This window comes from Stenella coeruleoalba (assembly GCF_951394435.1).
Source record: "Stenella coeruleoalba genome assembly, chromosome: 15".
Lineage (NCBI taxonomy): Eukaryota > Metazoa > Chordata > Mammalia > Artiodactyla > Delphinidae > Stenella > Stenella coeruleoalba.
The window spans coordinates 71,460,965-71,485,993 of NC_137161.1; the positions used below are offsets into that span (position 1 = coordinate 71,460,965).

Consider the following 25,029-nt stretch of genomic DNA (forward strand, 5'->3'; position numbering starts at 1 on the left):
TCCAATGGAGAGTGCTTGATCTCAAGTTGCCCGTCAGAGAAGCCCTGTATCTCCCAGGAACTGGGCGCTTTAGAGTCTCTGCTGCGCTCAGTCTTTGGCTGGGATGGGCTGGAGGGAAGCAAAGGAGCCTTCTCTGTGAACCCTGCAGACTCCACAGCTGCTGCCCTCAGTCACCATCCCTGCAGTCAGAGATCTGGGTGGTGCATTCTCAGGGCTGCCACATCCCACCCCTTGTGCCACATGGCTCTTCTGTGGATGTCATGAGCCTCTCTTTCTAAGGGGAAAATTTGAAGAGGGAGATCAGTGGAACCAACTACAGCTCCCCTCCCTTCTGCTGCACTTGATCTCAGGGACATAACTGGTACTCATCCCATTCCCCTTCCACCATCCATTCTCAATTATCCACACCCTCAACTGTTACATTGGCAGGTCTTGATGGGTCACCGGATGGTGTGACCCAACCCTTCAGTCCTGAGGGGTCTAAACTCTTAGTTATCATAACCAATGGATTACTTCAATGGATCACTGGGTTCCACATGTATTTCTCCCTGCTCCCACTTTGTAAAAGCAGCCCTGCCTTGTTCTAGTAACTGATCAGGGTACTTCTAGTACCTCCTAATAACTAATGAGGGTCAGTTACTTCTGCCAGGACAGTGACTCCTCTTCTTGCCTGCTGGTCCCAGAACACACGGAGTCCAGAGTACCCCGGCAAGCAGCCATAGCTTAAATTTTAATAGGACCTTTGCTGTGTCCCCTGGTAAGAGTGTGCCCCCTTTGGGGACCAAGACTTCCCTCCCTGCAGAGCTGGAACGGGGGTGTTGATTACCTACAATGCATTTTGGCAAAGCTTTACTAATCACAAGGGTGGGAATCAAATCCCCAGTTGAAGAATCAGGGAAGGCTTCTTCGGAAAGTGGCCTTGAACAGCACTACCCTTGATAACCATAGCTGGGAGAATTTCAAGGCCTGATTCTACCTCTGCTCCTCTCTAGACCTCAGTTTCCCCACCTGTAAAAAGAGGAACTACTCTCTAAATGCTAATGTTCTGGGACTCATGTGTTAGACGAAGGAAGATATTCCCTTCCTTCTTTCTCTAGTCTCCCTCTACTACCTGCCCAATAACTCAAACCCTTCCATTCATTTGTTTGGGACAATAAGGCCTTACTTGGAGAGGATCAGAGCACCGAATGAAATTTGAAACTCGGGAACATTGCCAGGACAGGGAGCAGAGAGGAAAGGTAGGCAGACATACAGGAGGTATCTTGGAGGAAAGCTGTTTGGAGTACAAAGAAGAGGGGAAAGATGTTCGAGGCAGAGAAAACAAAATGTATAAAGGCACAGAGGTCCAAGAGAGCAGATGTTCTAGGAATACCGGCCGAGGTCAAGGCTGAATGGAGAAGAGGGGGCCTCAGCAGGGGAAAGGTAGGAGGCCCCAAAGGCTAAGGGCTTGGAATGCCCGGATAAGGTTAGAATTTTACCCTGGTGGTAACAGGGAGTTATTGACAATTTTATGTAGGGGAGCAACCCAATCTACTTTGTACTTTGCGGAGCTGATGATCACATAGACTTGGATTCTTTTTTTTTTTAAAGTTTTGATAGAGGCTGGAGGGAGACAAGTTAGGAAGTAAGGCAATATTCTCCCCAGCAGAGGTTGCAAACCGATGGCCCATGGGCCAGATTTGGCCCCAAAGAATGTTTCATTTGGCCCATTCGGTATTTTTGAATTTGGGGAATTAGTTTCAAACATTTAAAAGTTGGACAATTGTATGTTAGAATATGGATTTCCTGCTTGAAAAATCATCTGTCCACCCAGGGCCCATGATGCTCGTTTGCTTCATCTCCACCATTCCCTATCACGTTACACCTGACCCCAGTCACTATATTACCTATAAGTTCTTGAGTTTGCAATCCCTGGCTCTAAAACTTCTAGAAACAGTCGGGGGGCGGCGGGGGGCGGGCAGTGGTTGGGAAGAGTGTGCTGGGTGGACAAATAGGGAAGGTGCAGGGGGTGTTAGGGGCTTTCTCTTCAGGGAAACAGTGTGGGTGAGGCTGAGAAAGAGGAAAATAGGGCCTGGGAGGCTGAGCTGCCCCCATCTCATCTCCATCCTCATCCACCCCACTTCCTTCCAGGTCACAATTTCCAGTTACCAAACAGACAATATCCTTCATACCTGGGTAGTGCCTTCGCACATGATGCTGCCTGGAATCCCCTTTCTTCCCTTGTATCTGGTGAGCACTGTGAATCCCAGCTGCATCCCATGACCAGCCACTACCTGTTTACAACCGGGGTCAAAAACGCAACCTGGGCTGGACATGACCTTCAAGGCCCCAGTTTCCAACCTCTTTCCTAAGTAGACTTTCCTGAGTTAGTTCTCTGACGTTCTGCTCGGATGGATGGTTGGATGGATGGATGGATGAATTTACATCGGATTGCAGGGTTTAGATGTTTCCCTCCTTGAAAAAGACAGGCTCCGCCCCACAAGAACAGACTGGGACAGTCTGGGGCAGTCTGGTCCCGCAGGAGCCAAGAGGCTGGACCAGGTGACCCTCTCACACTCCCCCGACTCCTCTCTAACCTCGTTCTCGCCCCCTTGTGGGCTCTGACCTAGAAAAGACGGGGATGGGAGGAGAAAAAAGCAGCCCTCGGGCGCTAGGACCCAGCGCGGCCGGAAGGCGGGGTGGGGGCGCCGCGCGCTACTCTCGCCGTGAGGGGAGAATCTGCGCCCAGCGGCGCGCGGCTGGAGGGCGCGGCGGGAGGGCGAGAGCGCGCCGGAGTTAGTGCGCGTGCGCGAGGGCGCGCGCCAAGCGGGGCGGACAAAGGGGCGGGCGGCGGCGCGCGAGCCAGAGGGCGGAGCCGCGGGCCAGGCGGGCAGGTGCGCGCAGGCCGGAGGGCGGAGCCGCGATGCCGCGATGGAGCGCAGCCCGGGCGGGCGCCGGGGCCGGGGCCCGAGCACCAGGCGGAGCGCGAGCAGGAGCCGCAGCCAGAGCCCGGACCAGGCCGGGGTCCGGGACCGCCGGGCCGGGCTGCTCGTAGCGGCGGCGACGGAGCCCCCCAGCGGCTGAGGGGCTTCCTCCCAGCTCCTGCGGTGGCCGGGACTCTGCAAGCCCCCGCAGCCGGGGAGCGTGGGGATCCCCCCACCACATCCAGGACCCAGAGACCCTTAGGAAAGCGGGTGGCCCCTCCAGATCCAATACAGAGCTATTCCCCAGCCGGGGAAGGCGGAGACTACCTCCGTATTCAGAAGACAGCGACCTCCCTGCGGTTCCGCGAAGACACCCCCTCTTCAGTCGGGGCCCCCACAAGACCTAGAACGCAGTGACCCCCCTGTCCGGGATTGTGGGGACCCCTTCTCAAGATCCTGGCCATTACAACTCCACACCTCAAGACACGAAGACCCAGCTCAGAACGCCCCTAGATCAGGGGTATTAGACCTCCCCCCCTCCCCGATTCCGGCTCACAGAAACCCCAAATCTAGGGACCCGAGGACAGCAAGAGCTATCCCTCACCAGCAAGAGGCCTCTGGGACCCCCCCCCTCGCAGCTCCAGGACTGGGGCGACTGAGCCCCTCGCGGCGCCCTTCTCATCCCAGCCCATGGTTGTGGCGCCCTGAGCCCCCCGGGCCGGGCTGACGACGAAAACCGAGACGGCGCCCAGGCCCCCTGCCGCGGCGTCCCCGCGGCCCCAGCCCAGGTAAGCCGGGCCCAGGTGAGGGGCAGCAGGTGAGTGGCCGCCGAGGTCCCTAGCCCTGCAGGTGGGGAAGGAAGTATTGGGTGCGCACCGCCCCCTCCCCAGCGTCGCCATGGAGCCGAGGCTGAAGGACGTCTCTTTGTGTCTCGCTTGGAGGAGCCGCCCCCTCCTCCTCTCCCTTCCCCCACCCCACACCCCGGCCCCGGGGTTTGGGCACAGCTTCCCGGCCCTGCGGGGGAGTGGTGGCAGAGACCCTTGGGCCACAGTGAAGGAGGAAGAGGGTGAGGAGTCCACCCCCCAAAATTGTGAGCCTGGAGCTGTTGGATCCTTGGTCCTTGGAGTGTATATACCCCTCCCCCAAAGGCCAGGCTGAGTTCTCAAGTGAAGTCCCCCCCTGGGAAGAGAAGATTTGGGGTGTCCACAGGTGAGGGGGCCTGCAGTGTGTAGCCCTAGGGTGATGGATGGGGCTTTGGGTGTGTGTCTTTGTCTGCGAGAGACAGGGAAGGGGTGTGTTTGAGAGAATGGGTGGGATTCCCTTCTTTTCTCTGTGATTCCACTGCCCCCAACCCAGGCTGGGAAGGGGTATCTTTACCCAGGCCATGCTTCGTGCTCCCTTCAGGACAGGAAGGGACAAGCCCTTTCCAAAGTGAGGCTCTGGTTTCTGGGGAAGGGAGGAAGTCTGGAAGAAGAAGCCATTTCAGGTCAGGGCACCTTTCTGTCCCCATGTACCCCAGGAACAGCAAACCCAAGGCCCTCCCTTCTGCTCCTGACCTCCAAAACACCCAGGGCCAAACCTCAGGTGGGGTCAGTGTATCCTGGACAACCAAGGAACCATTCTAGGTTCTCACTGTAGCTTTATAGGTGGTGTACAAAGCAGTACCCCAGCCTGGCCTTCAGTGAGGTCCTGAACCCCAGGCCTTGCAGCTCATGGGAAGATGAGAGGCCCAGGGGATGTTTTATCCTGGAATTCTGGATCAGAGATCGTAAGAAGGGACTGGACCATGCCGAGGGAACACACTCTGGGCTGCTGGCGTTTCCACCAGCCTCCTCTCTCTGAGCCCTCTGCGGGCGAGCAGTGATGCTGAAGAAGGTAGGACTCTGAGTACAGGTAGCCCCACCAGGAGTTCCTTTGTTCACTTATTCATTCAAAAACCTTTAGCTAGTGTCTGTGATGTACCAGGCCCTGGAGTCAAGGTCCTTTTTCCCACTTCATCCTCTTTCCTGATCTTTCCTGTTCATCAGATGTCTGGGCTGTTCTCAATTTGCCCAGGCTGTGCTTGGTTGGATCAGTTGGGGTGGGTCTGGTCAGGCCCAGCTGACCGGTTCTGACCCCACTCCTGAAGCACCTGATCCTCAGCAGGATCTGCATCCCCAGCCTGGTCCCACACTCCACCCTGGGGCCCACATAGTGCTGCAGACTTGGGGGCGCTGAGCCTGGGCAGCAGCTTACTCCTCTCCCCGCTTCCCAGTACCAAGTGCCCCCACCCCCACCTGCTGCTGGCATGGACCTAAGGGGTAGGATGTGGTCAGCCGGAGAAGAGGTTGGGGAGCTCCAGGCCAGAGCCCTGGCAGCCCCACCTTCAAATTCAAGGACAGTTGAGACAGTGCCCCTCAGCCCAGGCTGTGGGGGGAGCCAACTGCCCTGAAGACTGGGTGACCTTGGGCAAGCATGTGGCATCTCCCAGAGATAACGGCAGTGGGCCACTCACTCTGCAGCCGGTGGGGTGGATGTGGATCGCCCTTGGGCGGCAGAAGCATCCAGGTGTGTCCTCTCCATCTCTAAAGGAGTTCATTTCCCCCGGGGGGTTCCCAAGAGCCCAGGGCCTTGTCAGACGACCCACCAGCGAGGGAGTGGAGTGAGAGGCTAAAGAGTGGAGATTTGAGTCACTGTGACTAGGGAAAACCATCAAGAGGCCAGAGGGGGACAAGGGAGTAAGATCTTCCCTCCTCGCTAACCTGCAGAGCTCCCCGTTGAGTCTGGAATAAAGCGGCATCAAAGCCCTTTGCAGTGTGGCCCGAAACCACCTCCTGAGTGCCAGTTCCCGCTCCTCACTCTCCAGCCTCTACTTCTGCCTCCTGTCTGTCCTTCCCTCTACCATGTGCTGTTCGCCTGACCTGGAAAGCCCCACTATAGGATGGCTCAAGGGCAGCTCTCCGCCTCCCCTTTTGATCTGACCTGGGCTGGCACAGGGTGGAGAGTAGAGTTAGACTGATGGATGGTTGGTGGCTGGGAGACGGTGGCCCGTGTCTGTGTGTCCTGTGAGAGTGTGTCTCCACATCCAGACTCCGATCTCCGACCTCCAGGAGGTGGGACCAGGTCTGCGCCCTCCCTGCTGCATCGGCTTTGTCTAACCCAGAGCCCAGCATATTGTGTAGCACATGTTGTAAAACACAACTGCTAGACACATCTTGTTGATCCAAACAGTGTTTTTCTCATGTTTGTATTTGTTGCCAATGCTAAACCAACATACAGTTTCACACACAAATATTGATTTTTGGATCCTCTTGGAAAATCAGATGCTGTGATAAGCCCAGGCGAGAACCAAAGAATGACAACCTTCTTTAGATTGGCTATCACCCTGCAGCTTGACCCAGGCCCCACCTGGCCTGTTCACTCATTTCCATGACCTGCTGGCCCCTCTTATAGGCATCTGGTCTTGCAGGCCTAGGGTAGAGGCCAGAAAATGTTTGCTCAGAGGGTGACCTTTGTCTGTGTGTGTTTGCACACATGTGTCTTTCCTGCCTCCCCCATGGCCAAGTTAGAACCTGTACAGAGCAGTGTCCCTCCGAAGCTTTTAGGGCTAAGTGGTGCAGTGAGCCTGGATTCCTCCAGCCAGAAGCATCTCCAGCCTGGTCCCACTTTACACTCTGGGCCCCGTCTTGTGCCCCCTCCTCTAGATTAGAAGGATTCAGCCAGCAAAAACCTGTTTTAATTGTCCTACTTGCCCAGGAGCAAAAGTCCAAGGTTCTAGACCCAGGTCCTACTGAGGACTCTTGGGGAGGTCTGCCCTCTGGGCCTCAGTTTACCCATGTGTCAGGGAGGAATTGGACTAGAGGTTCTCTCAGCCATAATCTTCCTCCTTGTTCTAACTTTCTAGGACTGAGTCCAAACTGCTGTAGTTTTGGTCGGGCAGGAGACGTGCGGGCCTAGATGCAGAAGTCATGCAAAAATAATGACATACCCTAAACATTAAGGAAACCAGTGGGTGACACTAAGTAGCTGAGCCAGGGGTCAGGAGTCAGCACTGGGCCCCAGCCCCTGGGCATGGCCCTGGAAGGGAGTGTGCCATCTTCCTGGATGAAGGTCTACAGCAGCCCGAGGCCAAAGGAGACAGCAGAGCACTATAGTTGAGAGCACAGGCTCTGGACTTCTGGGTCTGAATTCCATTTAGCTGCTGTGTGATCTCAGGCAAGTCACTTAACCTCTCTGAGCTTCATTTTACTTACGTGGAAAACAAGGATAATACCTACCTCAGGGTCAACAGGGGGATTAAGTGAGCTAAAGCATGAAAAGGGCCTAGGACAGGGTCTGTCATGTGAAAAGTGCTCAGAAACTATTGGCTCCTATTGGAAAGGGCACATTGGCAAGTGGGTAAGTAACCCTTGGTGGTAACGTCTTCTTGGTCTTCCTATAGCTGTTCTGGGGGAGCCAGAGGGCTTTTGGTCCCCAGGAAAGGCGAAGCAGGTATTTGAGAGGCAGTTCTGTGTGGTGCTTAAGGACCTACCTGCCCCTGCTACGGGTGGGGTAGGGTGAGAGTCAAGCCTGAGGGGTGGGACATACATATGGCAGCTGTAGTCGAGGTCCTCTTCCTGCCCAGAGCTGCTTTCTAGGTGAGGTGCCTGCCAGGCTTCTGTCCCCAGGCTTCCTCCTCCAGGCAGATGGGCCTCTGGCCAGAGCCAGGACCAGCATCTCCAACAGACCTAGTCTTCTCCAGACTGCCCCCTCCCTCCCCTATTCCCTTGGTCCCCCTTCTCGGTCTCAGGAAGCTGTGGCGTTAGGCCTGGTGGGGCCCGTTAGAGCCCCCTCTCCTCTCCTGTCCACCCTCTCCCCATCCTCCCCTCCACCCACCGTATAGCTTGGCCACAGTCTGGAGAGGGGACAAGTCCAGACTCCCCGCTAAGCCCCCATTCAGGGAACCATGTAATATCAGGGTTGGAGGGAAGCATTCTTCAGTGTCAAGTGCCCCACACCGGCCACTGGACATCCTTTCTCATTTAGCACCGAGAGCAGCACCTCCTTAACCCAGAGTGGGGATTTGAGCCCAGCTCTGTGAACCCCCAAAGGTTTTGGTGAAACTGGCATCAGACTGCCTTGACCACTCACTAGCTACGTGACCTTGGATGAGGCAGTGTCCTCCATGCCTCAGTTTCTTCGCATGTAGAATGGGAATAATATCAATACTAGCTCCTTCCTAGAGTTGTGGGGAGGATTAAATGATAAAGCACTTTTAGCTCTGCCTGCTCCTTAAGTGTTTGCTTAATACTTCTGCCACCCGCAGCGGGGTATGCAAATGAGTGGGTCCAGCCACTGTGACTCCCCACTGCACCTGCTCTCCTTCCCTGTGGCTTTAGCCAGTCCTGGGAGAGGCAGAGAATGTTCCACCTGCCTCTGGGTGTTGGGATGGCCCTGAGGGGCAGGGGTGGGGACTGGACAGGACAGAGCTGCCTCGTCCTCCTCCTGGTCAGGCCCTGTTGAAGCTGCACAAATCCCTGCCCCAGGGTAGCTTCTGGTCTGTTGGGCCCCCCAACATAGCAGGAAGGCTTCCTACTCTCGAACTGGAGCCCACAGTCCTGCAGGGAGATCATCCCATCCCGAGGGCTTGGGTACCTGCCAGCCCTGACCCCAAGTGTGTCTGGGAGGGAGTGGGGCCAACAGTTAACATGGGTTAGTGGCCAAAAGCACAGCCTCTAAACTCGTTGTGTGATCTTGGGCCAGGTGCCTAGCCTCTGTGCCTCAGGTCCCTCACCTACAAAAAAGGGGACGATACTAGTACTTGCCTTGTAGGCTCATAGTGGATTAAGTGATGGAGGTTTGTAGAGTGCTGTGAGTGGCACCCAGTACCCTCTAAGGTTTGCTATTACCATCAGTCACCTGAAGCCCTGAGCAGAAATGCTAGTCCCACTTGTACAGTTTTAAAAAAAAATGGAGGCTTGGGGTGAAGGTCTTTACTCAAGCTTCCATATCTAGGATTCGGAGAAGATTCTGCCCGCTCTTCCATCATTCACACATAGTCCACAGGCCACGGCCAGCCAGAAGGACCCGGCAGAACCTAACCTGGGCCCTGGCTGCGTTCCTGGACATACTGCCCGCACACCTCTTCTCACCTGGGGCCACGACAGCCGAGAGCTGCAGCACAGAGGAATCTTCGAAGGAAGTCTGTAAGGCTCCCCTATTCCTTCCTCACTCAGCCCCTCCAAGGACAGTGGTGGGATGCTGCTGGGGGCTGGACTGGGGGTCTCCGAGTGCAGCGGAGTCGGGTTCCTGCTGTCTCTTGGCCTCTCGGGGCCTGGCGCATGGGCTGGCTTCAGGAAGGCTTTGCCCAGGTCCGGAGTCTGGCATGCATCTCCAAGTGAAAGGCAGGTCCTCGCCATGGCCTCCAGGGCCCTGCCCACTGCCCCCCATCCCTTACCTCTACACTCCGCTCTGGCCCCTTGCACCTTACCTGCTACTCCACAGCCATGCCGGCCTCCTCACTGTTCCATGAGCGCACCAAGCACAGCCCTTGCCATCCCCCCCTTGCCTCTGCCAGCAGGGCTCTTCTCCTACAAGATCTAGTCTCCACGTGCTTGTAGCCTTCTCAGGGGCCTTTCCTGACCCCCCTCACCCCACCATCTACAATCCTATTCCCCACCCCCGGCGTTTCCTCCCCTCTCCCTGCTTTGTTTTTCCCTTTAGGACTTCTCACTGTCTGACTGACGTCTCTTACTTACCTTTATCATTGTCTCCAAATTAGAATATAAGGTCCTTGAGGACAGGGCTGTTTGTCTGGTTCGTGAATGTATTCCAGACCCAAACACATAGTAGGTGCTTGGCAAATATTTACTGAATGTTCTGGAGCCAGGCAGATCTCCCTAAGCCACGCCTTAGCTGTGTGCCACTGGACACGTTACTTAATCGTCCCTTCTCTGAGTCTCGGGTTCCTGAGCTGTGAGGGATATAATGGGAATAGCGATAGCAGCTTCTCCTAAGATGGTTATGAGGTTTGAATGAGTCAATCTGTATAAAATACTTACACTTCAGGTGGCTCATAAATGTCAGCTATTATTAATAATACTTCAACCTATTTAAGGTATTATTAACCCTATTTTACTGATGAGGAAATGGAGGCACAGAGAAAGTAAGTGACTTACCCAAAATTGCATGCTGGTGACCTGGTTCCACCCAGGGGTGGCTGAATCGGGGCTCCAGGCTCCTAAGCTAGGCTACATCCCCACTTCCATCCCTCAGTAGGGGCTCAGGGAATGGGGGACAGGGTGAAGGCCTTAGCTAAGGAAGGGCTCATCTCTTCAGGGAGCCTCTGCTCACCCAGCCATCTCCCCACTGGCCGGCCCCTGTCCACTGGTGGACACCCAGACGAGGCCCCTGAGTGCCGGGCTGCCCACGTCACCCAGCAACAAGGCTCATGCCTCCTCCCACACCCACAGGGGCTGCCACAGGTAGGCTGGGAACGAGGAGGCCCAGGGCTCCCACCTCCCCACAGGGCCTGGCTGGAGAGTCTGTCCCAACTCTGGGCACCAGCTGCAGGCGAGCGGCAGCATCAGCTATTAATAACCACCAAGGATGTGCCCTGGGGAAGGGGCAGACTGCACCAGCTGGGAGGGGAGGCTGAGACAGAGGCTGGAGCCAGAAGCGGAGCCCGGCAGCACAGGGAACCCCAGGCTACCCCTGGTGGGCAGGGCAGTGGGAAGAATGTTGTTTCCAGCTTCTGCTGCTTGATCTTGGGAAAGTCTCAGCTCCCCCTCTCAGTCTCCCACCTGGGAAATGTCGGGGCTGGCCCACGTGATCTCCAAGGTCCTTCCTGGCTCAAGCAGGTTCTGGGAGTAAGATTTAGCAAAGCCAAAACGGCCCCCATGTCCAGCATAGAAAACCAAGACTCAGTGAGAGTACAGCCTCACTCAAGACGGCGCAGAGTTGTCAGGGTCCAGGACGGAACCAAGGTCTCAGGCCCCTCTTGCCAGCAGATTCTTCCTGAGCATCTGCTCTGTGCCAAGCACTGTAGGAAGTGCCCCTTTAATTCTTACAGAAACCCATCATGTTAAACAGGCATTCTCACCCCATTTTACTGATGGGCAAACTGAGGCTTAGGCAGGTGTATGACCCCACAGCTTAGGCCACACAGCGAGAGGGGATGTAGCCAGAATTTGCACCATGAGGGAAGACGAAAAGATTTGAGAATATTCTCCTCCTCCTTTTGACCCTGAATAGAATGTTTGGCAGAGTCTGTATTTGTGTCAAAGGACCGAGGGGAGGGAGAGGACTTACCTGGACTTTCTTATGGGCTCCCTGGGGCCCTGACCCCCTGGTGTTGTATGTAGAAGTGTGAATGTGGTGGCTGGGGACATTTTTCAGGGGAAAGCGTACTGAGACTTCGGTGACCCATGAAGGGATATGAAATGGCTCATTTCACAGATTGGAAAACTATGGGCGGGGGAGCTGGACAGGGCTCCCTGGGGACCAGCAGCAGAGGCCAGAGCTTACCCAAGCAACTCACAGGCCTCTTTCTGGGGTGACAGGGCCCAGCTCTGGACCCCCCACTCCCTGGCAGCAAATAGGAGAGCCCACACGTGAACTGATTTCTGCCCTGGGGTAAAAAACATGAGGGTCAGGGATACCCTTCCGAGAAGGTGTTAAGTGGCATTGAACCAGACTGGGCACTGGCCTTGGGGATGTAGGGGGAGGGCTCCCATCAGGGGTGGGTGTCAAGGGGGCTCCCAGCTGCGCCCACCTTCCTGAGCACAGGCCAGCTCCATGTGGAAGTTCAGGGCAATCAAGCTGGACCACTCCTCCCCAGGCCCCTCTCAGGGGACACCACCCTGGGGTGCTGAGCCTGGGCGGGTGGGCACGACCTCTCCTCACACTCTCCCTTGGCATTGTCTGGACCCCCAGCCATGCCTGATTCCTTACACCCTCCAGACCCAACAGGATTGTACCTAGTGAAAAGTTTAATTCCCGCCCTGCCCCTATTTGCTCAGTTCCCACTTCTCTCCTCAGACATTCATTTGTTCATTCATTCATTCATTCATTCTTCATTCATTCACCAAATATTTATTAAATGCCTACTATGTGCCAGGCACTGTGCTAGCTGCTGGGGGTACAGCAGTGAACAAGACCAGCCCAACTAAGTCCCTGCCCTCCCAGTGCTTAAGTTCTAGTGGGAAAAGAGACATTCACAGTAGACATTACATTAGACAGTGATACACTCTACTGGGGAAAAAAAATAAAGGCAGGAAAAGGGAGTGCAGTAGGATAGCCCTAGTTGAGAAGGTGCTGTTTGAGCAGAACTTGGAGGAAATGAGCCATGTGGATGTCTGGGGGCAGAGGGAACAGCCACCAGGCGGGGAGCTGGCGTGTTCAGGGAACAGCAGGGAGACCAGTGTGTCTGGAGCAGAGGGAGGGAGGAGGCGGGTCAGAGGGGTAAATTGAGGGCCGTTGTAAGGACTTTGGAATGAGATGGGAGCCAGTGGAGCGTGTTGACCTGGGGAGTAATGTGATCTGATTGGGGTTTGATGGGCTCCCTGGCTGCTGTGTCGAGAAGAGATTGGGGTTGGGGGGGCAGGGGGGAGCAGTTAGAAGGTCGCTGCTGACGACTCAGGCCAGTGGGAGTGAGTGCTGAGGGTTCATTAGTGCCTGGTTGATTCCAGAGTGACTTTATGCACATGCAAGCAAATGAGGAACTTATTCCTGTTTTCCCCCACTTCAAAGTAACGTACTAAACAAAGTGATATGGAGGCCCAGAGAGGGTGAGGGAGCAGGCAGCAGCTGCTATGTTCCACCAAGAAGCAGCCCTCCCCCTGCATGGCTGGGGGAGGGCCAGTGCAACAGCCCTCTGGGGGACATCGAGCTCTCTGCAGAAATTCCAAATGCACTCATCCTTTAACCTGGCAACCCATTTCTAGAATTGATCATACAGACACACCTGCACACTGCAACATGACTGATGTACAAGGCTACTCATTGTTTGCGGCAGCAAAAGGTTGAGCACACCCAACATCTATCAGTTGGTTAAATAAACGGCAGCACATATATCCATACATACCTTTTCAGCCCCGGGGGCCTGGGTTTGGTTTGTCAGCCGTTCCTCCATCCTCTGCCCAGCCTCCTCGGGCCTCCCCTAGCCTTGCACTTTGTGCAGGGCTGGCCCGGGTGCTGTCCACACCTGTGGTGCTGAAGACATGGGGCTGGAGGGAGGCCTTGGCTGCAAACCAGAGACCAAGAGTAGGAAAAGGGAGATAGAGCAGGAGTCATTCAAGGTTCAATTCCTGGCTCTGCCTCGTACCAGCTGAGCGACCTTGGGCAAACTGCTTAACCCCCGAGAGCCTCAGCATCCTTATGTGTAAAATGGGGTTGCTGTGAAGATTGAATGGCAGCAGCAATGTAAAGAATTGGCAACTGAGAAAATAAATGATCATTTTAACTGTATCATTTTAGAGACAGTAAAGCACAGTGGTTAAGCTTTTGGACACGGCAGTGATAATGCCTGGATTTGAATCCTGGCTCTACCACTTGATGGACGGTCTTGATCAAGTGACATGACTGCTCTGTGCCTCAGTTTCCTTGTCTGTAAATTGGAGAGAATAGCAGCCCGCATGTCACAGGATGTTGTGAGGATTTGACGAGTTAATTTACCTGAGGGACTTGGCACAGGACAGGGGTTCCTTAAGTGTTAGCTCTTACTGTAAATTTCTTCTCCATTATCTTCATCATTCTCATCACAGCACTCCAGCCTCTCTGTTCACAGTGGCCAGTGTCACTCACAGCCACTCCCATCTCTGCTGTGCTTGGGGCTGGGGCTGTTAGAGCGAGACCACACCTTGCCCTGCAGATGCCCTGGCTTCTAGCCCAGCCCTGCCACTAACTTTATATGTGATTTTGAGCAAATCACTGTCTCTTCTGGCCATCAGTCTCTGCACCTGTAAAATGGGGCTAATGATCTCTCACACAGGCCCCTGGGAAAATAGCTATGTGCCTGCAGGGTCACATTCAGGAAAGCCAAGATATAAAAAGTTACAGCTTCCCAGACACGTAAAGAATTATTCACCGGGCATTTGTCACACACTGGCTAAGTGCTAGGAATAGCGAGATGGTTAAGGCATGGGGCTTGCTTTCAAGGAGCTCTTGGGTTTCTTGCTAGATTGTTAATCCCCTCCAAGGCCCATTAAGGTGTCACCTCCTCCAGGAAGGTACCCTGATCCCCACTGCCAGGACCCTTCTTGGAAATGTTGGGGCACTGATCATGGCCTTCCTGGCCTCATGATTATCTGAGTCCTTTATTTGCCTCCTTGACTTGTAGGCTCATACCCTCTATCTCATACCCTCTATCTAAACTACTCACCCTGTGCCAGCACCCAGCACAGTGCCTGGGCTCAAATAGATATGCTTGTCTGGAGGCCTTAGGCTGTAAGCTACACAAACTCAACTCAAACTGGCTTAAGGCAAACTCAACTCAAGCTGGCTTAAGCCAAAAAGGAAATGTATTGATTCATGAAACAAACATTCAGGAATGTAATTGGCTTTCAGCATGTCTGGAGGCAGGTGCTCTGGACCATCAGAAGTCTTTCCATCTTTCTGCTCTGCCTGTCTCTGTTGCTTCATTCTCGGTCAGGTGCTCCCCTCATGGTGGTTCAGCCAGCCCCCAGCAGCTCCAGGCCCGTGTCCTCCAGCTTTGCAGCCCAGGGGTCAGAAGGTATCTCTTTCCTGATAAGTTCAGCAAAAGTCCTAAGGCGAGATCTCAGTGGGTCACTTTGGTCACGTGTTCATCTCTGAACCAGTCAACAGTGACCTGGCGGATGGGATGGATCCCCTGGTTGGCCGGCCCTGGGTCAGACCTGCGCTTAAAGCCAGAGTGGGGACAGCCCTACTGAACCACCGGACTGAGAGAGGGACCGTTGCCTGGGGAAAGGGAAAGTGATGCTGGGCAGGAGAAAACACCACAGGCCGATACAGGGAACCACTGAAAATGCAGAACAAGGCAAGGATCAGGTCAAATCTGGTCTTGAGACAATTTATTTGACCCTGCAGGTGGGGAGGGCTAGAGGGGAGAAACGGGGAGGCGGGCACGCGGAGAATGCAGGGTGTGGGGAGCTGGCTCAGCCACGCAGGCTGAGGGGATGAAGCTCCAGCCCCTCCCTTGACAGAAGCAAAGTGAAGCAGGTGAGAGAAGCCAGAGGGGCTCCGTGGCCCCACTGGGTACCTGAAATTCCACCTCGTGGCTGCTTTTTCACAGGGGTTTTTAATAATAGAGTCACCCAGAGAGGGGACCCACCCAGGCACAATTACTATTCAGTGGCATCTTCCAGGCCAGGGCTTTGTTGAGGATACCCTTGGGGTTTGCCTGTGCTAAGGGCATAGCATGGGTCCAGCGACCTGAGAGAGGGGACTCCGGCATGGGGACAGAGAACCTTAGACTCCCAGAGTGAGAGTAAGAAAGGCCTGGCTGGCTCGGTCCAGCCTCACCCCACATTGATTTCCCCCAACAGATGGGCTTCCAGTATCTGCTTCTCTGCTCCCAGCGGCAGAGAACGCACTTCCTCCCTGTGTGAGACTGTGAGACTGTGAGAACTGTCTCATTTTTGAGTTGCTGTCTGCCTGGGTCTGCCTGTAGGAGCCTCGCAGGACACAGCATATAAGAGCATGGGATCTAAACCCTGATAGCTGGAGTTCAAATCCCACTCTGCTAGTTATTAGCTCTTGGGCAAGTTACTCAGCCCATCTGTGCCTCAGTATCCCCTTCTGTAAAGTGGGGATAATAATAGTAGCACCTGCCTCTGAGACATCCTGCGATTAAATGATTTAATCCACTGTTAGCGTACCACCTGGCATATGGTAAACAGTAAACATTTGCCAGTATTATTATACTCCCACAAGACAGGGTAAGAGCAGTCTCCCTTCCCTTCACAGGCTGATCACCCTCCACCTACTCCTATAACTGGATTCTTGGTTGCCAGTGTTACCACCATCCAGGTTACCTTGTCTGGCCACATTCCAGGCAGTCGAAAACACTGAGGTTCAAATCTTAGCTCTTTTGTTTACTTGCTACATAACTCTTGAATTAGGGCAGTATTAGCTGCTGTAACAAATAAGCCCCATATATCTCAGCAGCCTAACAAGTCTACTTCTGGCTCACAAAATACAGAGCAGGTAGTCCTCATCGGCAGGAGGCCTCGCATGCCCAGGGGACCCAGGCTCCTCCTGTCCTGTAGCTCCACCACCGTCTTCTAGAGCCTTGGAGTCCTCTGCATCAAGCCACAGAAGAAGAGGAAGAAACTTTAGCCACTTTTAAAAGCTCCAGCCTAGAAGTGACACCTCACTCCTGTTCCCATGCCACTGGGGAAAACCAGTCACAGGTGCCACCCCAGGTGACCACACCTGGAAGCAGGCGAGAGGAGAAATGTAGTTCCCTGCTGACAGCCACCCTCCAAAACAGCTCTGTATTATAGAAGAGAGAACACAAAGCTTTGATGGGCAGTTGGCTATCTTTGCCATAACCGTAGTAAGTCATGGTTTGCATGACTTAGGGCAGAAGTCATCTTTGCCATAACCGTAGTAAGTCACGGTTTACATGACTTAGGGCAGAAGTCATCTTTGCCATAACCGTAGTAAGTCACGGTTTGCATGACTTAGGGCAGAAGTCATCTTTGCCATAACCGTAGTAAGTCAGCGGTTTCTTGGGCCTCGCTCTTTACCCACAGAGTAGAAAGCATCACTTGACCACAGCAATGGTTGCACAGCTCCGTGCATTTACTGAAATCATTGAATTATACACTTGCTACGGGGGAGTTTTGTGATATGCAAGTTATACCTCAATTAAGCTGATTTTTAAAATGGGAGGCATCTTGCCCCCTTCTCAGGATACTTATGAGGACTCAGTGAGTGAAATTTTGCCAGACTGGCACTGCGTGTGTGTGTGTGTGTTTGCGTGTGTGCCTGTGGTGGGGAAGGGGGTCCCAGAGTAGGCCTGAGTTGGGTTACGCTTTGGGTGTTGTTTTCATGAAAGAGGCACCCAGCTTGAGCCACCTGCCAACAGGAAGTGGTAGATGGTTCGGTCTTGCTTCTTGCTTGGGAAACTCTCCCCCACACTACCGTGGCCCTCCCAGCTTGTGGCGGAAGACCCAGCCCATGGGGCCAGAGTCTTTGTGGTCAGGGCCACGACCACTGCCATGAAAACGGGGTGACGCCCTCCTGCCTTCCGCACCCCAGATGGGGAATCGAGGGCCTCCCTCGGGGCCAGTGAGGGCACACACTTGAGTGCAGGTCACGTGGGGTCCCCTGGGGCAGCACTGCCAGCTCGAGTGTGCACGGATGCAGCACCAGCTACACCGGGTGAATGGAGGTTGGCCAGGACCTCTGCTGCCTGGTGCTAGGAAGTTCACGGCCGTCAGGTCCTCGGCTGCTTCTCCAGGTGGAGGCAGTGAGAGAGACGAAGGTAAAATGCTTTTAGGTCAAGTTCCCCCTGATGCCAGACGTCTATGCCTTCAACCACCAGTGAGGCTGATGTGTCTCGCTTCACTCTCTGGGCTCAAGTCCCCACCTGAAAAAGGAGCTGGTCCACCTGCCTCGGGGACTGTTGTGAGGATTGAGTTCATACACGTGGCACACCTGGACCGGTGCCTGGCACGCAGTCGGCTTTCCGCAGGAGCTCCGTGACGGCATGCGCATCCCTGGCTGAGGCTCTATCCTCTTCTGGGTCTCCATTTCCCCACTCAGATACTGAGGGATATGGATGCGATGTTCACACATTCTGACTTGGGGGAAAAATAGTGGTTAAAAGCACCAGCTTTGGAGCCAATGCCAGCAGTAGCTGGATGACCTTGGGCAAGTTATTCAGTCTCTGCGCCTCATTCTCTTCACCCCTAAAATGGGGATAATAATAATACCTACCTCATGGAGTTGTGAAAGTGAGATGAGTTCATCCTCCAGACAGGGCCTGACGTAGTGAGTACATTTAAGTGTTAGCCGCCGCTATTACTGTTATTATTTTCTTCATCTTATGGATGTGGAAGCTGAGGCCCAGAGAGGTGATGTGACTTATTCAAGGTCACCCAGCTAAAAAGTGGCGCACGTTAGGATCAAGGCCAAGCCTGCTGAGCCCCAAGGCCCGTGCCATTTCCATCGTTCCCCACTGTGCCTCTTAAGTCACGTGTGTAGTAACTGGGACGGAGGCAGTGTGTACCTGGGGGGATGACGCAGCCGCAGGGACAGGGTGCGGGTTAATTCCTTGTCTCCTGCTGACACCTTGCAGAGAACAGGCCTGAGGGGAGAGGGAGGTTGAAGGAGTGAGGGGGGGCAATATACAGGATCCCCCAACCTGGACCCTAGGAACTAAGGGAAGGGACAAGGAAGAGTTGAATTTGATGTAGTACCAGCCCCCAGGGCGCTCTTGGCCTGTTGATGGGGACAGACAGGGACACACAGCTGAGACCACCATATTCAACAGAGGCCCTGAGAGAGAGACATACAGACCCTGTCTGAACCCTGGGGCCCCTCAGAGACAGAAATTGGCACCTGGGGCAGCACGGAAGGCTTCCTGGAGGAGTGGCACCTGAGGATAATGAGATAAGGAGGTGGGGTGTGGGGCAGGGGACAGCGAAGGCAGGCAGGCAGCAGGAATGGCGGAGGGCACTGGAGAGGCGTGTTTGAGCTGTAGAGAGGCAGAGCTGGGCAGTGGTCAGAGCACGGGCTGAGCCTGGGGTGAGGGAGCAGGTGTGCCCCCCACCAAGCCCGGTGCCTGCCCAGGGCAACTCTGAGGCCAAAGCAGCAGAGATAAGCCAAGCACTGACAGTCCCTGGGGGAGGGAGGTGGGGCGGGAAGAAGGGCGTCTAGCAACTGGCGGCTGCCAGTCCAGCTCCCAGGAGATGTGGAAAACGGCCCAAGCTGATCTGACAGGGGCCGAAGCCCGAAGTGGGCGCACTGCCACACGTCCTTGGGGAGTCCACACACATCAGGAGAAGTAGGTCAGCATAGCAGCCCAGCGCCGGGAACTCTTCCTGGTGGGCAGGGGGAAGAGCTCCAGATGAAGAGGGTGTGCGCTCATCGGCACCCCTCGGGGTGGGGTGGGGTGGGGTGGGGTAGCCCCACACTCCACAGGAACAGCCTTACCTCTCCCGGCTACTTAAGAGCAGGTCGTTCTCACTCGGCGTCCTTTCCCCCCCAGCTAGCGGGTGGACATTTGATAAGAAGAGAGAGCTGACCCCTTCCAGCCCTGCAACCAGAGGAAGCCTTGTGGGGAGATGACACCCCACTCTAGCCCTGCAGCAGGAGGGCCCCAGTGCTGTCCCGCCCGGAGCAGGGACTGCAGAGGCTTGACGACGGTGCCAGGCAGGGTTGGGTTCAACACACTGAGGGTGGCGGAGGAAGCAGGGCTGGGTGTCAGTGGGCCTGGCGCCATCCCTCCATCTTCAGGTCTGTGAAATGCGCTGGAGACGCTGAGGGCATCGTGTGGGACTTTGGCGGGCTCATGAATGGAGGGGAGGGGCCCGCACGGGGGAGCGGGATCCTGAGGAAGCGGAAGGGGGCGGGAGCCAGAGCAGAGGGGGCGGGGACGGCTCCCTGCCCCGCCAGCCAGCCGGGAGGACGTGCAGATGGAGCTCCGTTTGGGGCTGGGTGGGAGGCAGGAGGTTCCCTCCTCGTGCTCCTCCTCTCCGCGTGAAGTGGGAGGCTGGGTCGTGCCGAGGGGGAAGGGGAGGCAGAGGAGGAGAAGAGGGTTTGGGCCTGGGAGGGGAGCGGCCGGGCCAGGGTGAAGATGCCAGGCTCGCCTCTGCCCCCAGCCTCCAGCCGTGCTCAGCAGGCGAGCATGGAGGTCATCCGAGTGAGAACGCGTCCACACCTGACACTGGGAGTGCTTACTGTGCACCAGGCATTTCGTGTCCTTTGACCCTTAGGGAAAAGATACTATTATCCTTTTGCTAAGGCGGGGAAACGAGGCACAAAGAAGTGAAGTCGCTTGCACGAGGGCATCCAAATAGCGAGTCATAGAGCCAGGCTTCAAACTCGGCAGTCTGGCTCCAAGTCTGTGCCTTCCCTCAGAGCCGCGGGGTTGTTCTGCAGGGGTGGCGGCTGAGGGGTGGGCTGCGGCTGCTGAGAGCAATGGGTGGTCCACCTGGGATTGGAGGGAGAAGGCAGTGAGGGCAGAGGAGCTGCAGGAGGAGGCAGCTCCCGAGGGTCCAGCCTAGAGCGGATTCAGCGCTGGCCTCCCCTGCTGGCGCGCACGCAGACACGGACACGCGGACACCTGCTCCCGGGGCCTCAGCGCCCTGGTCTAAGCCTCCCCCATTAGACAGACGAGGAATGCAGACTCCAGATGGGCGTTCACTGTCACCCGGCCCTGAACTCTCCCCATTGCAGCTCTCTGCCCCCCTCCCCGGCACCATCTGGAGGCAAACTCAGTACCCCCGACGGGGTAGGTGTATCCAGGAAGGCCTTCCCACCCAGCTCGTGTGAACATTGAAGGGGTCGGTCGGTGAATTTGGAGGGTAGGGGCGAGGGAGGGCGGATCTTTGCAGCACAGGCATTCTGTCCTTGTGTCTGGGGAGCCTGGGTGGGGCCCTGGGGCTACAGCTGTGGCAGTGTGTACCTGAGCCAGCCTGTGTGTTGTCCTCTGAGGTTGGGGGAGGGATTAATGCTGTGATGGGGGTGTGGCCACACCTGCACCGCCCTGCCAGACTTTCGTCCGAGACCCCTGCCCTCAGACCTCGTCTGCCCCTCCCCCTGCCTTATTTTCTCTATGGCGCATGTCACCTTTTATCATAATATATCATTCATGGGTTCACTGTGTTTTGTCCATTTCCCCCCTAGGACGTAAGTCCTGTGAGGGTGGGAGTCTGGTCTATGTGTTCAGTGCTCTGTCCCCAGGGCTCCAAAGAGCACCTGGCGAAGAGCAGGTGCTGATCAGTACTTGTGCACTGGAGCACTCATGTGAACTCAGTATGTGGCGTGTCTTTGTGTGACATAAAAACGTGTGCCTTGCCTGACACAGTGTCTGGATGATAGCACGAGACAGGCCAGCGGTACCCAAGTAGGGGCTGGGAGGCAGTGGCTGTGTCTCTGGGGAGTGCTGGCTCAGGCCTGGCCCTGAAGCTTTGGGGGAAAGGTGATGCAGCAAAGATGCCTGTTGCCCCCTTGTGGTCATCTTCGGCCTGGCTTCGGACCCAGCCCTGGGGATCCTGGGCCCTGGGGAGGGAGGAGTAGACCCTGGCTTGATGTCACACTCCATGCCACACAACAGGGAGAAGATGAGCGTGGGCTGCCCAGAGCCCGAGCCGCCCCACTCCCTGCCCTGCTGTGGGCCAGGGACCGCCCCTGGGCTGGGTGCAGGCGTGCCCCTCCTTACTGAAGACATGCAAGCGCTGACCCTCCGCACGCTGGCCGCAAGCGATGTCACCAAGCACTACGAACTCGTCCGGGAGCTGGGCAAGGGCACCTATGGGAAGGTTGACCTGGTAGCCTACAAAGGCACAGGTGAGTGTCTGCAGGGTGGCCAGCTCTAAGACAGGAGTGGGGACTTGGCTGGGGCTCTCTGTAGGGGCCAGGAGGCCAGCAGGAGGCAGAGTCAGTGGTCCACGTGGAGAGAATGTGGCCTGAAGTGGCCCAGGGAGGAGGGGACCAGGCAGATGGGACAAGGGAGCAATTTCTGGGCAGAGTGCCCAGACTGGAGGGTGGGCTGCTTTGGGGCCATCCAGAGTGCCTTTGGGACAGCCAAGGGGATACGCCTGGGGACATCTGGAGTCAGGGGAGAGGTCAGGGCCAGCGGTGGTGTCTGGGGAATCACCAGCATATCGGTGATAGCAGCCCCCAGGGAGGTGGACCGAACTGAGGGGGTCCTCGGGAACAGGGCACCATGCTTACAACAGGTGGGAGAGGGCCTTGTGCGGTCAGTGTGGCCGTCTCCATTTCTCAGGTCACTGAGGACTCTGAGACCCAGAGAGATTCAGTCACTCAGCCAAGGTCGTGCAGCTACAGAGGATGTGAGCTAGAATGAGACCCCAGTAATCAGCTCCAGGGCCTTCTTGCTTAACCCCTGAACTTGATGCCTTCCCCACAGTGTAGGCTCACAGCAGTGCCCACACAGCCAGTCAGGGACAGGGGCTGCATGAGCGCCCACAGCTGCACACAGAGGAGACAGGGACAACAGGAGGAGTACTGGACATGGGGTCACCTGAGCTTTGCTACTTGCTTGCTGTGTGACCTTGGGCAAGTGACTTAACCTCTCTGTGCCTAGGTTTCCTCCTTTGTAAAATAGGGTAGCATTAATGCCCAGCTGATAGGGTCCTAATGAAGAGTGAGCTGTGCACATGAAGTGCAGAAGGCAGACCTGTGATGTGTAAGTGCTCTGTGGACACACACGTGTGTCACACAGCTATGCACCCAGGTGGCTACAGATGCCTGCTCAAGCTCAGAGTCAGGGACGTGCGCCTTGCAGGTCCTCATCTCTCCGTGTCTAGTGCCTTCTTATTTATTCATCCATTTAAGAAACATCTGTTGAGTACCTACTATGCATCAGACTGTTGTCGGCACTGGAGACACAGCAGCAAACAAGACAAAGGTTCCTGTACTCAGGGAGCAGCCTTCTAGGTGGGCGAGACAGACAGATAAATAGGTACACAGTATGCCAGGAAGAAAATGAGAGGGTGGAGGAAGCAACAGGCCCTCCTCATCAAGGGCTTCAGGCTGGGCATGGAGGACCCAGGCTGACCGCTGACTTGCTGCATGGCCTTTGACAAGTTCCTTCCCCTCTCTGGGCCTCAGTCTCCTACCTGTGAGATGAGGAGAGTCACACCTGCTGGGGCCATCATTGTGCACTGTGGCTGGGGCAGGCTGTGCAGACAGGCACGGGTGTGTGAGGTGCAGGGGTACAGGGAGAGGGGTCTTCACCACTGTCACTGTCACCTGGCCAGGCACAAAGATGGCACTGAAGTTTGTGAACAAGAGCAAAACTAAGCTGAAGAACTTCCTGCGGGAGGTGAGCATCACCAACAGCCTCTCCTCCAGCCCCTTCATTATCAAGGTCTTCGACGTAGTGTTTGAGACCGAGGACTGCTACGTCTTTGCTCAGGAGTATGCACCTGCCGGGGACCTGTTTGACATCATTCCTCCTCAGGTACGGGGGTGGTGGCTGAGGAAGGGGAGACTGTCTTCTGGGTCCCCGGAGTAGGAGAGTCGAGGAGGAGTCAGGCGCCTCCCGACTTAATCGTTTATTAGGCGCCTACTGTATGTCAGTCACTGTTTGGAGGGCTGGGGATACACAGCAAACAAGACGAGGTCCTGCTCTGGTCCTAGAGGGGGAAACAGACACTCCACAGTCAGCCAGATGATGCACTGAGATGAGGAGCAGCCAGGGTGATGGGATGAACTCCAGCAGCCCCCTCCTCCGCAGTTGCATAGCAACAGGTGGGGACCCAAGAGGGGAGGTGGCAGGGCCACCAGAGGAGGTGCCCTGGAGGGGGGAGAGTGCCCGGGGGGACTCCAGGCACCTGGTTTTTTGCAGTCGGCCAGGGTGAAACTGCTCTGCCGCTTGCTGGGTAAGTGACAAGGCCTCGGTGTAAGGGAAACGGGCATGTAACGCGCTGCAGAGTTGAGTCGTGCGGGATAGGTCGCTTAGCAAAGCACCTGGCGCAGTGTAGGCGCTCTGGACAGTTGTTGGGGGAAATGCGGGGAAGGTGAGGAAGGTGGGAAACCACGGGGCCAGGGAGGGAGCCTGGGATGAGGGAGGGTGGCTGGCACCGGATCTGCCCAGGAAAGGGACCCGGAGGGAGTTCAGGCGAGCGGTGGCGGGGACGGGAAGGAGAGGACTGGGTCGGGGCCGCCCGGCGCCCCTGATCGGCTCTCCCGTCTGGCCGGCCGCAGGTGGGGCTCCCCGAGGACACGGTGAAGCGCTGTGTGCAGCAGCTGGGCCTGGCGCTGGACTTCATGCACGGCCGGCAGCTGGTGCACCGCGACATCAAGCCCGAGAACGTGCTGCTGTTCGACCGCGAGTGCCGCCGCGTGAAGCTGGCCGACTTCGGCATGACGCGCCGCGTGGGCTGCCGCGTGAAGCGGGTCAGCGGCACCATCCCGTACACGGCGCCCGAGGTGTGCCAGGCGGGCCGCGCCGACGGCTTCGCGGTGGACACGGGTGTGGACGTGTGGGCCTTTGGCGTGCTCATCTTCTGCGTGCTCACCGGCAACTTCCCGTGGGAGGCGGCCTCGGGCGCCGACGCCTTCTTCGAGGAGTTTGTGCGCTGGCAGCGGGGCCGCCTGCCGGGGCTGCCGTCGCAGTGGCGCCGCTTCACCGAGCCGGCGCTGCGCATGTTCCAGCGGCTCCTGGCCCTGGAGCCCGAGCGCCGCGGGCCGGCCAAGGAGGTCTTCCGCTTCCTCAAGCACGAGCTCACGTCCGAGCTGCGGCGCCGGCCCTCGCACCGCGCGCGCAAGCCCGCCGGGGACCGCCCGCCGGCCGCGGGGCCGCTGCGCCTCGAGGCGCCCGGGCCGCTCAAGCGGACGGTGCTGACCGAGAGCGGCAGCGGCTCCCGGCCCGCGGCCCCCGCCGTTGGGCCCGGGCCCGCGCCCGCGCCCGTCCCCGTGCCGGTCCCCGTGCCCGAGCCCGGTCTGGCTCCCCCGGGGCCCCCCGGCAGGACCGACGGCCGCCCAGACAAGAGCAAAGGGCAGGTGGTGCTGGCCACGGCCATCGAGATCTGCGTCTGAGCCGCCCCCGCCGCCCTCGGGCCCGGGGCGCCGTGCAGCAGCCAGGCCGGGGCGCGGGAAGACGCCCTGGGCCGAACCGGCCAGCCCCCCGCGGCGGCAGAAGGGAGTAGTGGTAGACGCCCGGCCCGCGGCGGGCTGGTGAGATCGCCACCAAAAGGAGCCAAGCCCCCCCAGGCCCGAGGATTCAGAGGCCCCCTGACACCAGGAGCAAGGGAGCTTGCCGGCAGACTTCCCACACCTCCCTGAACCCTGGAACCCTGACTAGTTGCTCCCGGCCCTTTGCACCCCCTGGCAGATCCTGCAGGCCCGCCCCCGGTCCTGCCCTCCCGGCCTCCCCGCCCCCCACCCCCACCCTGGGCACGAAAAGGGGCTGAAGTGCTGGGGCAGAGAAGGGCCTTAGGGCCCCTGGGCACTGGCTGGGAGGAGGGAGATGAGCTGAGGGCGGGGG

At 56.9% G+C, this 25,029-nt stretch overlaps 1 protein-coding gene across 1 annotated transcript in view; it reads left to right on the forward strand.

The window, feature by feature from the left end:
* SBK1 (SH3 domain binding kinase 1) overlaps nt 1-24,816 on the forward strand; it is a 47,337-nt gene extending 22,521 nt beyond the window's left edge. Inside the window, exons 2-4 of the mRNA XM_079946207.1 lie at nt 21,130-21,362; nt 22,799-23,001; nt 23,748-24,816. Of these exons, the coding sequence (XP_079802333.1) occupies nt 21,137-21,362; nt 22,799-23,001; nt 23,748-24,581 (1,263 nt within the window). The 5' untranslated portion in view covers nt 21,130-21,136 and the 3' untranslated portion in view covers nt 24,582-24,816. The remainder of the gene's footprint in view (nt 1-21,129; nt 21,363-22,798; nt 23,002-23,747) is intronic.
* The last annotated feature ends 213 nt before the right edge of the window (nt 24,817-25,029 follow it).